This window comes from Puma concolor, chromosome B1, assembly GCF_028749965.1.
Source record: "Puma concolor isolate L17-30 chromosome B1, mPumCon1.1.hap2, whole genome shotgun sequence".
NCBI classification, from domain to species: domain Eukaryota; kingdom Metazoa; phylum Chordata; class Mammalia; order Carnivora; family Felidae; genus Puma; species Puma concolor.
In genome coordinates, this window is record NC_141670.1 from 77,638,281 (window position 1) to 77,653,914 (window position 15,634).

The 15,634-nt window shown below is 34.6% G+C and overlaps 1 protein-coding gene across 7 annotated transcripts in view; it reads right to left on the bottom strand.

The window, feature by feature from the left end:
- Nucleotides 1–15,634, bottom strand: part of LRBA (LPS responsive beige-like anchor protein) — a 577,381-nt gene that overhangs the window by 162,870 nt on the left and 398,877 nt on the right. For all 7 annotated transcript variants that reach the window (XM_086704123.1, XM_086704122.1, XM_086704121.1 and 4 more), the window contains 2 exons: nt 6,758–6,898; nt 5,601–5,720 (listed from right to left, as the gene is read on the bottom strand). In XM_086704123.1, the coding sequence (XP_086560249.1) occupies nt 5,601–5,720; nt 6,758–6,898 (261 nt within the window). The remainder of the gene's footprint in view (nt 1–5,600; nt 5,721–6,757; nt 6,899–15,634) is intronic.

Here is a 15,634-nt window from a genome sequence, read left to right on the forward strand (position 1 = left end):
ACTTATAAATGTCTGACTTGTATTAAAAATAGTTTTATGTTGGGGCACCTGGGTGGCTCAGTCCAGCAAGCGTCCAACTTCGGCTCAGATGATCTCATGGTTTGTGGGTTCGGGCCCCATATCGGACTCTGTGCTGACAGCTCAGACTCTGGAGCCTGCTTCGGATTCTGTGTCTCCCTCTCTCTCTGCTCCTCTTCCCTCACTCACACTCTTTCCCAAAAATAAATAAACATTAAAATTTTTTTAAAAATAGTTTTATGTATGGGGCGCCTGGGTGGCGCAGTCGGTTAAGCGTCCGACTTCAGCCAGGTCATGATCTCGCGGTCCGTGAGTTCGAGCCCCGCGTCAGGCTCTGGGCTGATGAGCTCAGAGCCTGGAGCCTGTTTCCGATTCTGTGTCTCTCTCTCTCTCTCTGCCCCTCCCCCGTTCATGCTCTGTCTCTCTCTGTCCCAAAAATGAATAAACGTTGAAAAAAAAAATTAAAAAAAAATAGTTTTATGTATACCTGTCATTCTCATCCGAAGGTAAGTGAAATAAAGAACTGATTGTCTTACCCTTTTACTCCAAGTGCTGCCTAGTATGTACTGCATGTGATAAATAATCAGTAAATGCTGACTTAGGTGTGTTTTCGAGGATTTTAGTTCAGCTGTCATAGGAGGTTTTCCCTGAAGGCGGGGAGCTGGATACTTATTTCCTAACTAAACCTGCTCCTCTGTGTACTCTACACGCATGTCCTAGTCAAATTTCATTTCTTTCTCTCTGGTCTACAGGATCAATCAATCACCAAATCACAACAGTTTTTACCTTCTAAGTACATTATGAAATTCATCTACATTTCTCTACTACCATTGCCACTACTTTATTCAAGCCTCCACTGCCTCTCCTCTATTTTATTTATTTTTTTATTTTATTTTATTTTTTTTTTTGAGACAGAGAGAGACAGAGCATGAACGGGGGAGGGACAGAGAGAGAGGGAGACACAGAATCGGAAACGGGCTCCAGGCTCTGAGCCATCAGCCCAGAGCCCGACGCGGGGCTCGAAGTCACGGACCGTGAGATCGTGACCTGTGACCTGAGCCGAAGTCGGACACTCAACCAACTGAGCCACCCAGGCGCCCCGCCTCTCCTCTATTTTAAAAGTTTACTGATTGTTTCCATTCTTGCTCATCGCATAATACATATTCAAACACCAACCACAGTGATCTCTTAAAACCACAAAAATCTGCTCGTGTCACGCCTCTGCTTCAATACTTCCGATGTCTCCTTACTTCCCCAGGATAAATTCCAACCTCCTCACCAAAGCTTATGCAGCCTTTCATGGTAGGTCTTCGATTTCCTCTTTCCTCTCCCTTCTCTTCATTTCAGATGCTATGAGCCCACATAGCCTCAATTATACTGAACTGCAGGGACTGTTTTACTATCAGTACCTCCTCTAATGAGTACGTTCATTGAAGGCAATGGCTGTGTCTTACTTGTTGCTGTATCACAACCAGGGCTTTGCCAGAGCATAAATATAATTAAAATAAAAAGTTTAAAATTAAATATTACCTCAGGATTCCATCAAACCTTTTACTCCAATTTTTCTAAAATTTTAACACAGGTTATTTTAGTATTGTAGTACTGGCCTAAATTCTAGGCCACTGGAGAAGTACAGTTCTCCAATAATCTTCATTTTAGATCCATCTACTACTGCACTCCATTCTGAAATAATGAACCTAGGTAATATTTATGACTTCTTCCACTCTTCAATCCTAATTATTAATAATTCCTTAGAAGAGAAGGAAAAGAGTTTAAGATGAGCAAGTCAGATTGTACTTACCCATTAGATTAAATGACTGACAATAAGGGTACCTGAAATAAGTATGGAGCCTCAGAGCCAGGGGAAAAATCAGTGACATGAACTACCTAGAAAAACTTAGATATCTGTGTAATATTCAGATGTGGATTCCCTACTGAAATTCATTCAAGCTTTATGAGTCTGTGATTTGCTTCACAAAATTTGGCCATAATGATTCAGTAATCTATTCTGCACTTCAGTTTCTAAACTTAAGTGAGTTTTTAAAACTTGAAACACAGAATCTGTTGGGGATTTTAAAATGTTACTTATCACAGTGAAGATTCTCCAACCCAATTTTAACACTTTTTATTTCAATCCTCAAGAATTCCTATTATTGCTACTACCTATCAATATTTACATGAAGTACAACATCAGGAATATTTTTCTAAGCATCCATGGCTTGAGATGGTAGCCATTAATCTAATAATTTCATATTGATTACATGTTGAAAGAACAATATTTTGGATATATATGTTAAACATATTACTAAAATTAATTTCATTCACATGGTTCTGTTCACTTTTTAAAATGTGACTACAAGAAAATTTAAAATTATACATGTGGCTGGCAATTGTGGCTTGCATTATGCTTCTATTGACTAGTAGTAAGCCTACTTAAAGAACTGACCAACACATCTAACAGTTTATCCAGTAAGAATGAAAAACATCATTGAGGGTCATACCTGAAATGAAACCACCAATGATACACAAAAGTACAAATGATCCCCGGAATTTTAAAATGATAAATCATGCTAAAAAAATCAAAGGCTGTTTTAGTAAAGTTTAATAAGGTCTTTTTCTTCTCTGAAATAAAAGAATTCATAGTTTTACTTTTATTTCATAGGAATAACCTTTATTTTTTAGTAAGTTATTCTCTCAGTATTAGCAGAATGCAAGAAATAGGGTTTCTAAGATATTAAGGTGACAGTTCCCCTAGGGCACAAAAAGAGTTAAGTAGTAGAAATGTTACCATGTTGTTATTTTTCCCTAAAAATAAATAATTAAATAAATCTTCTATCTACCTCACAACACTTCATTTGTGTATGTGTTTGAAGATGTTATTTTTAAGTAATTTCTACATCTAATGTAGGGTTCGAACTTATAACCTCGAGATCAAGAGTTGCATTCTCTATAGACTGAGCCAGCCAAGCACTCCACAACACTTCATTTTTGTAAAACGTCATGAAAACATTTTAGAAAATGGATATCATATTCATCAAGCAAGGTATACTTTAGAATACACTCAACAAAGTGATTACTACCCAGCCTCATGTTACACTATTCTCTCTGTACTGTTTAACATTTTCCTTAGTATTTTCAGACATTCAACACAATACAAATAAAGATCAGACTATAATTAATATGATTCCATATTCCACATTCCAATGGTGTATGTATTACATACTCTTCAAAATATTTGAAAAGTTGTAGGGACCAAATTAGTTCATTAACAATAGAGAAAATGGGGTAGATAGGACACCCTATCTACCCTACAGATATTCTGTGGTTTAAAAAAAAAAAAAAAAGAGAATATGCATATTAGTTAGAAGAACAAGTACATTTTAGCAAACAGTCCTGAAGAAAATTTCTGTGCCTCTGATCATAATGAAATAGTATTTATGAATAAAACTATTACTTTTAACCAAGCCAAATCAACTTGACACTTGGAATTAAAAAAAAATAATTAACTTTTCCCTTCACTTTGTGCTCTACTTCTTCATACAGATGCTTTATATAACACTGCTAGAAAGCCAGAAATTAATACAATAGCAAGAACTGAAATCCTAGTATTTGTCTAGTAGTTAGAGCTGTTTTATTAAAGTCTGCTGAGGCATTCAAAAGAAAGTGAGATGAATTTGATTTTTAATTATTTGTGAAGGAATAAGAAAAATTGGGAAAGAGAAAGGTAAAGAAGTTCATGTGGGTTTTATTTTTTGTTTGTTGGTTTTAAAGTTGCAGCTATTTTGTGTGGGTTTTAAATTTTTTTACAGGTAGGGTATTTTAAGGCAAGTGTTTGGGTAAATGGAACTAGGCTTGTGCTCACCGAGGAATCTTGACAGAAAAAGGCTGAGATTTGGGAAAAAGAGATGTCAAAACTACAACGATCTATCAGATGTACCTGCTGTCCAACAAAGCATTAAGCAGGAATGTCTAAGTACTTAGGGGTAGAAAGCTAAAGATATACACACTGTCTGTTTATTATGGAGGAGAAAAAAAAATCAAATTCATGCTTTTAGTTTTAAATTTCAAGTACCAAATTCAAGTACGAGGTTATAACTTGGTCATGAGATGCTTAACAAATGAAGGAACTAACAAATTTTTTTAAAATCATGTCTTCAATTTGACAAAAAAGTTAGGCTTAACACTATTTTCATGTGTCCATATCCCTTACTTCTCAAAAGAGGTAAATGAGTAATTCAATAGCTTTGGGATCAGAAGTAGAACTCAACAATAATTATTAAATCTATTAGCTATTCTCATTTACTGTTATCTAATTACTCATTTCAAAATTATCTACTGATGATTCTTTTTTTTTTTTAAAGTAAGCTCTGGGCCCAATGAGGGGCTTAAACTCACAAGCCTCAGATCAAGAGTCACTTGCTCTACCAACTGAGCCAGCCAGGAGCTCCTCTACTGATAACTCTTAAAGAATATGATATATAATTTCAAGAGAATTTCAGAGTACATGATTTGCAATATCAAAAAATCCTATCGATTTCCCCAAATAAAAGATTCCTTCATATAATGTAATCTTCAATAAAATAGCTTTGATAGAGGCAATGTTATACTCTACTATAAGATAAAGTGTGTGAATACATTTTATAAAGTATCATATTAAAATATATAATTATCATATTAATTTTTTAAAGTACTCTATAGTAACATGTTTAAACATTAGTAATGTAGCTTTTCCTCTTCTAAACCCCAATATTTCTTATATGGTGCCTATCATTTTCTTCCATATAGTATAAATAGTTACACATAAATCATATTTCTTTATGAGACCATAAGGAGTTTACATCCATAGGCATATCTCAGTATATTCAACAGCATCTGACCCAGCAGATAGAGACATTATGTTTTGAAAGTAAAATACTGTAATTTCTGAGGGTAGAAACAAAGATCTAGTATGAATTATGTTAGCTACTGTGCAAAGTTTTTGATTTTTTACAGTAGTGAACATATAGATAGGAGCAGAACTCTTCTTTCCCCTCACTAATAGTGCAGTTTTATACCAAAGAGAAGCAGGTATGAATTTAGAACTGGTAGCAGGTAAAAGAGGATTACCTTAAGAAAAGACACATGGGATCTCTAAAATAAAATGAAATGAAATGAAATAAAATACATTAAATTAAAATGCTGAGATTCTTCTCACGGTATTTTACTGACTGTATTAATTTTATTCACTGAGTCTGGAATGCCATTAAGCATGCTATCTTACATTCATACTACTATATTTTTCCTTTAAAAAAATACTTAAAGGAAGCAGTAAAAACAACCATTCTACAACTAAAGAGAAAGAGACAGGGAGACATACAGCAGGTAGTGACAGACAAAGAAAAGAGAGAGATAGGCAGAGAGAAATTCTATACAGTGGTTCTTGGTCATTTAATTAAAGCTTCAGGCTTTGAGGCTTCTCTTCAGTAAACGGTGCTACAGTGCTAGGAGAGAAATTGTCAACATTCATTCAACAAGGAACATACTGACAATAATAACTGTAAAATCAAACATTTCTGGGTGAAAAAAAAGAAACATTTCTGTACCTTAATATCAGATGTATCACGCTGACAGTTTCGCCAGGCTCTGGAAACTGATGAAAAGGTTCGATCTGCATGATCAAATTTCCCTCCTTGCAAATTTAGGAAATAAGTTGTGAAAGGTTCCTAAAAAATAAGCAATTAAAAAAATCGGTATGTTTCCTCATGCATAAAAATATGGTTTTTATAAATCATTATATTTAGATACTGTAATGACTAATAGACATTAACCAGATATATACAAACTAGATATAGAATGGGAATTATATCTAAATTACTATATTAATGTACTTAAATTATTTTTGTTTCAGAACAAAAGAAATATTTCCAAAATTTGGCATTTTCAACATTTTTCAGATTCTCTTCTTTTCCAAGAACAATTTATTAATAAAATTCAGACATATATTAGAGTGCATTTTCTTCATAATATAGGGGAATAGCCTAATGTGTAATTTTCTGATTGTTATGGCTCAATATTTAATTTATGATTAAGAAAAGAAAAATGTTTAGAAGATTTAAAAGCCTCCTCTTAGTTAAAGAACACTTAAACACATATTAGTGGATAATTGCTTGAAATTAGCTAAGCACTATAAATTACTTCTAGGATTTATGTCTGCCTTACCCTTCTAACAAGCTTTAATTAATGATGTGCTGCTAATGCTTTCCCAAAGAAATTACTTTCTAGTAGATGAATCACCTTTCAATTTTACAGAAACATTTCTTGTTTAACCAATATATTATCAATACACAGCAGCCTTGGTATAATCTATAAACATACCTTATTCCATTTGGGGCAACTGAAGTTTCTGAAACATATGAATGTATGTCTATCTTAACAAAATCTTATTTAGCTCTTATTTAAATAGACTCTATTTCAAATAACCTATGTTACAATTTAGAGTCTGAGGAGATATCAAACATTTGAAGAGGAAAATTTAAGAAAAAAAAATTCACATCGTTCCAGGTGAAACATTTTCAAGGCTATTCTACTGTAAAATGTTATCAGATACATACCAAATGGGATAAAGAGATACTTATAATTAGAAAACTAATCACTGAAAAAAATTAGCATTCAAAAAAGATGCTGATGACTTTTAATTGCTGCATATTCTTCACAACACTGAATTTATGTATTCATGGTTTATTACTCAAACTGAACTTACTATTCTTAGCAGCCATGCAAGAACGAAACTTGCAGTTGAGTAATGAGTACCATAGTGGAACCTGGGAACCTGATCATCTTCCCACGATTCATAACGTTCTGCAAAGAATGCTGCTCTTTTTGGATTCAAAGCTCCTACTGGCTGCCAATAGAGAAGGAAAAAACAAAATAAGAATGCATAAATGTAATCATCTTTTACTTCTTTCTTCAAGTGTTGTCCTATTAGCCAGTGTGAAAGTGAATATTAAAAGACATATATACACTATCGGAGCTAAAACATTGTGTTATATACAGAGAGTGGATAGAATTTTTTTTTTCCAATGCAGGTTAAACATACACAAAAAAGTGAAAGAAGAAACCGGTCATTTCTCAATGAGTCCAATTTCTGTTGAATATAGGTTTTTAATCAGCCCATAACAAGCATTTTCATAAAGACAATTACATAAAGTGAGTATTAGCTATATAATACTTTGGAAAGCACCTATAAAATCCTATTTAGTTAATTAGAAGCAACAACCAGAAACACAATCTTGATGTTAGAGGATTAATTTACAATAGCTTCTAAGAAGAAGATGAACAAAACTGGAAGGGAACGAGGAGTGTAAGGAAGAGACTGAGTGAAAAGGGATTAATGTAAATCTAGAAATTTCTACTAGTATACATAAAAGTAGAATTTAGAATATAAAAAATCCCTGCCTAAAATATAAAATATATATATATATATGTATATGTATATATATTATATATACAAACATACAAAGAATAGAAGACAGAGAGAGTACCAGCTTGTCCCAAAAATAATACATTATAGCAGAGGGCCAAAAAGCAGTATAGCAAAGTGTTGAAGAACGTGGCCTCACTGGGATAGTAACAGCACCCAGTCAGAAGGTTGTTTTGAAAATGAATAATTACATGTAAAGTCCTACAAACCATGCCTGACAACATTCAATGATTGCTAACTATTTCTTTTAAGATTATCTTCCAGAATTGGGGTAAAGTTTGATTGAAATAATAGCCTGTAAAACCCCTGGAACATCGCTTGGCATAAGATAGTAGCTTGATAAACGTTAGCTAGTATCAGTATTGTTGCTGTAGCTGTTGTTACTTAGGGAATACACGAACTCCATTAAAAAGTATGCAAAATTTTGTGTGATTATGCACATGTACATTTTCTTAAGGAAGGCATACAGAGTATTAAGATTCTCAGAGGGGTCTGACGGCTCAAAGAATGCTAAAATCAACTGCTTTAAGTAATAACTCATTTTCATAAAACATTCTGATCTCTAGAAAATGTCTATTCTTTATTTAAAATATAATTACCATTTCACTGAAAAAAAGCTATATATAAGGTTACTTAATGAAAACTTAGGAGTTAGTCACTCTTCACCAATATGAGGAAGAAAATACTTAAATTTATCTTTATTATTTATGGGGGATATGTGTTAAACTGAAATAAATAAAAAATGTGGGTTTAAAAACAGACGTATTCAGAAATATTCTGTTAAAAATGAAGCAAAGTTGAATTTGTTTTTAAATTGCTTTTCATGTTAACATGTGATTTAAAGCAACATTTTAAATTCATCATTTTGGCTATCTTATGTTAATTGTTAACTATTTTTTAAAACTATTTATCTTTAGCACTGTCCTCTTTCTATAGATTGGTTTGAATCAATATTGTAAGTCATTTTTTACTGTACAAGCAAATCTTCAAAAAATCTTTCATTGATTACTATTTTAAATCAGTATCATGGTACACTAATTTAAAATGCCATCTTTTAAAGCAGTAGTTTCTGTACAGAAGAATTAAATCTGATTTACTACATTTATGCCAGTTAAGAATGAAAGTGACTCCAAAAAATCTTTGTTACAAAACCAATTTGGAATGCCTTTAAATGTATTTTAGTTGTTGTCCCTAAAGACTGAGGCATGCAAAAGGAAAGAAAGAAGAAATAAAATCATTGGAAGACAAATTATGTGAATTAAAAATAGAATCAATGCTCTTTTTGTATAGTTCTGCAGCATATTAAGTATCCACTTTATCTGCTATTTTTATTACTCTCCAAATGAGTATACCTCCAAAATCAATAGTTATAGAATCACGTTTCTTGAATATAATGCTAAAACCAATTAGGATTGATTTCACCAGCATCTGAGAAAAAAATGGCATCGTGCAGAGATCCATATAGGTAGAACCCACAGTATTGATTCTGGCTGTTATTGTTACAGTTGGTTTCTGAAGCCTGCTACAGGACAGCTATCAAGACATACCACATTTATTTGTAAGCATATAAAAAAGAAGTCCCCAAATAAAAGAAGGTTAAAAAAAAAAAAAGACCAGTGGAGCTGTGCAATGACAATGATACACTATCAGCTTACTCAGAGAAGTTACAGTGGGAATACACACATTGAATTATACATTACGCGAAAGCACTGATTTATTGTGGTAATAACATCCACCTCATTAAAAGATTCTGCTTTGCTGCAGTTGGAAGGCTACATATTGTTTACTGCTATAAATTAATGGCAGTGCAAAGAAGACTGTGGAACCATCCTAACAATAGATCTGTAATGACAGTGCTGTATATCACAGCTTCCTCAGCAGCTTCATAATAAAATGGAGACAATGTATTGAGCTAATACATTCTACCATGCTGGCCCATATTTTTCTGACAACTGCTTTAAAAGATGAGCTGAATCCAACTACGTTATAATGCTGCAAAACATTTAACTAAGCAAGAGTCAGTCATACACCAAAGTGCTTCGTAGCATTTTTAAAACATTGTCTAAATCAGCATTTCAAGATGTTTATTCATCTCTGCAAAAGAACTAAAAGTAAATGCTGATGGCTCCTCTTACTTACACAGTATATTAAGAGTAACAATTGGAAGGCAATTCAAGAAGATGCCTAGCACTATCTCCTACAGGGAGCTCTTTGTACAGTTTAACTATAAAAGCTTGACAGAGTATTTTTTTACATCAGCAAATTGATTAAGGGAAGAAGAGCAAAAATACTGGTCATTTAAAATGGTCATAACTTCCTGGAAAAAAATCAATAAAAAATAGGTATTGATTAGAGAGGTGCAATTCAAGGTCATAACAAAGTAAAAATAAATAGCCCTAGGACATAGAAAAATAATTTTAAAAATTATAAAAAGCTAATAAAATTATATAAGATTTTTAAATCTACAGAATAAAAAGCACTTCCACCAAAACAAGATAAAAAAGTGGTTCAAATAAAACAGAATAATTTAAAAATTACACTGTGAGGACTACCAACAGAATCATTACATTTGGAAAAAATAGAAGAATCTGGATTAAAATAGGAAAAGAAAAAATTAAAGGAAAAACCCACCAAAACCCTTGAAAATGTATAAATAGAAAAAAAATCACTATTCTTAGGATATTCTAATCTCACAAATAGCAAAATTGACAACTGTGGTAGAGAGATAAGTAATGTTTTTAACAACTCTTTTTTTTTTTTTAATTTTAGAGAAAGAGAGTGCAAGCAGGGTAGAGGGGCAAAGGGAGACAGAATCCCAAGCAGGCTCCATACCCAGCATGGAGCCTGGTGCAGGACTCGATCCAACCATCCTGGGATCATGACCTGACCCGAAATTAAGAGCCAGATACTCAACTGACTGAGCTACCCAGGTGCCCAAGTGTAAGTATTCTGTTTGAGAAATAATAATAACCCTTCCAGAACAAGATATGCAAAACAAAACTTTCTAAATCAAGTGTCCTAAGAGTATTACAATTAAAAAAAATTCTTTTTATTACCTTTCTTGAGAAGTAATTTTGCTAATTAGTAGAGAAACAAAAATACTGCATGTAAAATGCCCAGCTCAGTGCCTGGCATACAGTAAGTTATTCATTATAATAATTATTACTATTTTGAAGCTTATTTGATGAATAATATTAAAGAAAAAAACTACTAAGCAAGCCTGATGAAATTAGCAGAGTCTGTTAGGAAAAAGGTAATTAAATATCATAATCTTCTAATGGTACATATGGTACTGTGCATTATCTGTCAGAAGCCCAATAGTACACAGTAGTCCCAATAAGCTACCTTATCCTACCTCAAGAAAATAACTAAAAGCAAAACTACTCTTCAGAAGTCCAAAGGGCATCCAAACGTTACTATGAAAAGCATATGAAATGTCAAGCAAATTACAATCATCTTCTACAACATCAATTAAAAACAAACTGCTTTGGTTTCATAGACCCCTTCAAAGGCATATAACAGACTTTCATCTAATTACTAGTAAAAGTTAACTGTAAAAAGAAAAGGCTTTTTTAGAGTTGATACATTCTAAGTTTTTTTTCTTTTTAAAAATTTTAAGAAATGTTACCTGAGGTTATTAATACCTCTAGCTAACACTTTGCAGTTTATGAGATATTATTACACATTCTTACAGTACATATGTGAGCTAGATATCCCTGTTTTTTGTTTGTTTTTATTTGAGAGAGAGCATGTGCCTAGAAAGGGAGAGAAAGAGAAAAAGAGGGGGGGGAGAGAGAGAGAGAGAGAGAGAGAGAGAGAGAGAGAGAGAATCATAGGCAGGCTCCACACCGAAGTTAGGCCTGATCCCACACCCCTGGGATCATGACCTGAGCTGAAATCAAAAGCTGGATGCTCAACTGACTGAGCCACCAAGATGTCCCTAGATACCCTTGTTTAAAATTTTTGTTAATGTTTGTTTATTTTTTAGAGAGAGAGAGAGACAGAAAGAGACAGAGAGAGAACAAGTGGGGGGGGGGGAGAGAGAGAGAGAGAGAGAGAGAGAGAGAAAGAGGGAGGGAGGGAGGGAGGGAGGGAGGGAGGGAGGGAGGGAGGGAGAGAAAAGGAGACAGAATCCAAAGCAGGCTCCAGGCACTGAGCTGTCAGCACAGAGCCTGATGGGGGACTCAAACCCATGAACAGTGAGATCATGACCTGAGCCAAAGTCTGACACCCAACTGAGCCACCCAAGTGCACCTAGATATCCCTGTTTTAAAAATGAAGAAGTATCTTGAGTAACCTAATTCAAAACCAACATAAATCTAGGAGACACAAATTCAGTGCTCAAAAATCCAGTTTTGGATCATTTTATCCATCTAAAAACTGTTGTATTAATTAAAAATTGCTTTTCCTAATTTCAAAAATTTCCCAATTTCTTACATTTCCATTTTTCAAATATGATACTTACTTAACAAGTTGACACAAAGGCTAATAATTTATGTAAAGTGCTTAGCAGAGATCCTGGCACAAAGAAAGTACTTGACAAGCACAGCTGCTATGAATGTTGTTGTAACTGTTATTACCACCATGACTGACATAAATCCTTCTTCCTTTTGAGATTTATATGTTAACTGTTCTAATTTATATCAACCTTTCAGAAGTGAAGTTCCAAACTCTTGGACCATGATTACAGTTACTAAGAAAGTTAAAGGGAATTGGCAAGGAATTTCACAAATTCAACAAAGCAGAAATTTGCTTGAGTTAACAAATTTCCCTTTTAAAATCCAAGTTTCAAAGAGTTTTTTACATCTTTCTGTGAAGGCCTTCTTTGGAAAATCATTAGATACTATGTGGGATAAGAAGCAGAAGAGAAATTTAAAGAAGAAGTAAAAGATTGTTCTGGCATACAAGACACAGAAATGGGCCTTTGGAAACATTAAAGGATAGGATATCATAAAAAATACATTTTGTAGTTACAGGGGAGTGGTGAAGAGATGTTAAAAGTGAAAAGGGGCTCAGGAAGGGGAGGCAAAAGAGCGTGACTATTTTCAGGATCTTGCTTAGGATCTGGTTGACTGGCCTAAAGCCATCTGCCAATGTCATCTTCATTTGGTATGATTAGGAAACTGGAAACATCCTTTAATTCTATGACTACACATAAAGCCTGCCTTACAGCATTTACGAGGTCATGAGCAAGACAGGTTATACATTATTTTATTTTTTCCTGGAAGTAGGGTAGGCCTACAGACACTGAAAAAGGGCCATTGCAAAATAAGGGCTAAAAACTAGCAAAGAAAAAAGAACAAAACTGTTGAACTCAATGTTATAGGAATCCAATGTTATATGTTATAAAAATGCCAGATTAAAGGACTGAAGATTGTTAATTAGGTAAAAGGTATCTCATATTCATGGATGGATTAAACAAAAAAAAATCAAATTCGGAGGATGAAAGAGGATGGACTATCAGCAAATGTGATATCATAAGAGACAATCATTCTGATTAGAGAATAATGATTTGTTTTATAAGATTACAGGGAATAAATATGGTATACAGACTTAAGGGTCCAGTCGATCTGATGACAATGCTACCATTTATTGGGTATAAGTGAAGGTTCTAAGAATCTTACACAAATTACCTCATACTCACAACAACCCCTTAATATATAAACCTATTAGCATTCCTAATTTATAGGCAAGAAAGTTGAGTCAGAGAAGTTAAATGACTACTAATGATTGGTTACCTAGACAGTGACAGGGACAAGATTTAGAACTTACTCTAACTATACTGACTAGCAGATCCTGGAATGATCTGGGTTATGTGAGTTGGTAAAAATGCTGGTGCTGAATTTGTAAAGCCATTAGAACCCTTTCATGGGAGGTTTAGACTAAAGATCCTTTTGAAAAAGTGCTATTTACATTTGTATCCCCCTACCTATCTAATGTGTGTGGATATCACTTTAGCAGAAGGTTACACAAATGAATTTAAAAAAAGAATATTTTGCTTGGGGATATGGAAAGATGCCTGGCAAAAAAAGCTTAGGAAAAAAAGTGAACAAAAATAGATTAAGTGTGGTCACTAAAGTTTATGGCTTTACTTTTCTGTTAATTTTTGTATTTATATATCCGCATCCATTAACCCCGTACCAGCCTTTCTTTCTCTGTGCCCCTAAGGCTTTTTAAAGAAGCCACTGAATTTTATTCTGTGCATCTCCACCACCTGCCTTCTTCCCCCACCAGCAAAAGAAGAAAATAAACGAACAGCCTCTGTCATTGAAGCCATGTTGCCACTGTTAGGGGGTGCAGCAACTATTTTGTGTCAGCTGTAGCAGCTCTTTTATCTAAATGACAAGTATAACAAACAGCCTGATCAGCATTTTTACTCAACCTTGGCTTTTAGGGTATTTTGTCACATGCTTATATATGGCTGAAATGGTTCAGCACTTATCTTCACACACTCTACATTTTATTTAATATTGTCAAGAAGAAAATTTCATTGGCACACTACTGTGGCTTTTAGAGTTAACAAATAAGCACTTTTGTTTTCAAGTACCAGAGTAGTTTTTAATCCCTTGAAAACACACTTTCTTGCAAGTGGTATTAAACATATACCCTCTATACTATTTCAATTTAACGAACACATCTTGGGAAAAAGAAAGTATTCCGTTTTACTTATTGTACCTATGTAGAATCTAAATCATTTCGAATGCTCACACTGGTAGATTTAGTAGCCTCTGTAGTTCTATGTTATTCAACTATGGTTCACATTAAGTGATAGATTTTTACCTGACTTTGAGAAAGGCACATAAATTGATTAGAATAATCTGATAATCCAATGCCAGTGTTGAGCTAAATGCCTGGAAGAACCCCAAAAAAAAACAATTTGACAATCCAAGGCCACAGGGAAAAAACATTTTAAGTAATTATGAAAATGGTAAACACCCAAGAGGCCCAAACCTGATATAATAAAGCCTATTCATTTTCAGATAGATTCAACTCTCCACTTAAAGAAATGGTTAAGAGAAATGGTTAAGAACTCCTAATTGACATCAGGAGTTCCAGTTCAAGATGATGACGTAAGTTCCTGAACTCACCTCTTCCCATGGACAAACTGAATCTACAGTTACACATGGATTAATTCCCTCTGGAAGAAGTCCTGCTACTAGCTGCACTACACATCAGGCAAATGAGAAAAAAAAGCCCACATCATAACAGGTGCGAAAATCTGTGACACATTCTTGCTGTAAATCTCACCTCCAACGGTGACATACAATTGGGAAGGAACTCACAACTCACAGCTCCTCCCTAAGGAGTGATGGTTTTGGGCCTAACATGTAGCACCCCAATGTTTAAGACTTCCACCTGTGAGAAAGGCCCCCAAAATGCCTATCTCTGAAAGCCAAGGAGGCTTGTGTCCATGAGACCATTAGACAATACAAAAACAAAAACAGAAACACAGTTCGTAACTGGCTCAGGAGGACTCAGCTTGGCCATCCCCCAGAGCTCAGCGCTGAGAGAGCAGACAGAAATGCCCATCTCCCAGTCTTTCCTTGAAAGAGGCCTATCTGCACATCTTAAAAGCTGCAGCCTCAGAGTCAGGATCCTAATTTAACACAAATCTAGGAACTGCAATCCTCCCCTGAGACCAGAGAAGCCAGCATTCTCTGCAGAGAAGCCAGCATATCTGCATTCTCCCTGTATGTAGAGAGAATCTCCAAATCACCAATGTCACCCTGGAAGGAGCTCGTACACTGGTCTGGCACTTCAGCTTTCATGGCTGCCATCTAGAAAATGTACCCCTTGATCACCTGGTTCTTGTGGCCATCAGGGCTTGTGTTCACCGTTTGTAGCAAACAGTTCTTTAACAGGCTATCACCTGGGGGCTCAATGTCCAGTTCCCAGTCTTTCCCTGAAAGAGGTCTACTTGTAAACTTTAAAAGCTGTTGCCCGAGGGTCTGGCATCCAATCAGCCTGCACCTACTGCTGACTGAGACACTTACTTTTGGGGCACTGATAGGTCTTAGCACACCGTCAATGGCTAGGAGCAACTAAGAACAAACAAGGTGGCTTAGACAATCAGTTAGTTTTGAGAGATAGAACGTGATTTGCTATTAATGAGGACAGGCACAAAATACTAAACACTTCCCCAAATCTTTTTCTTAT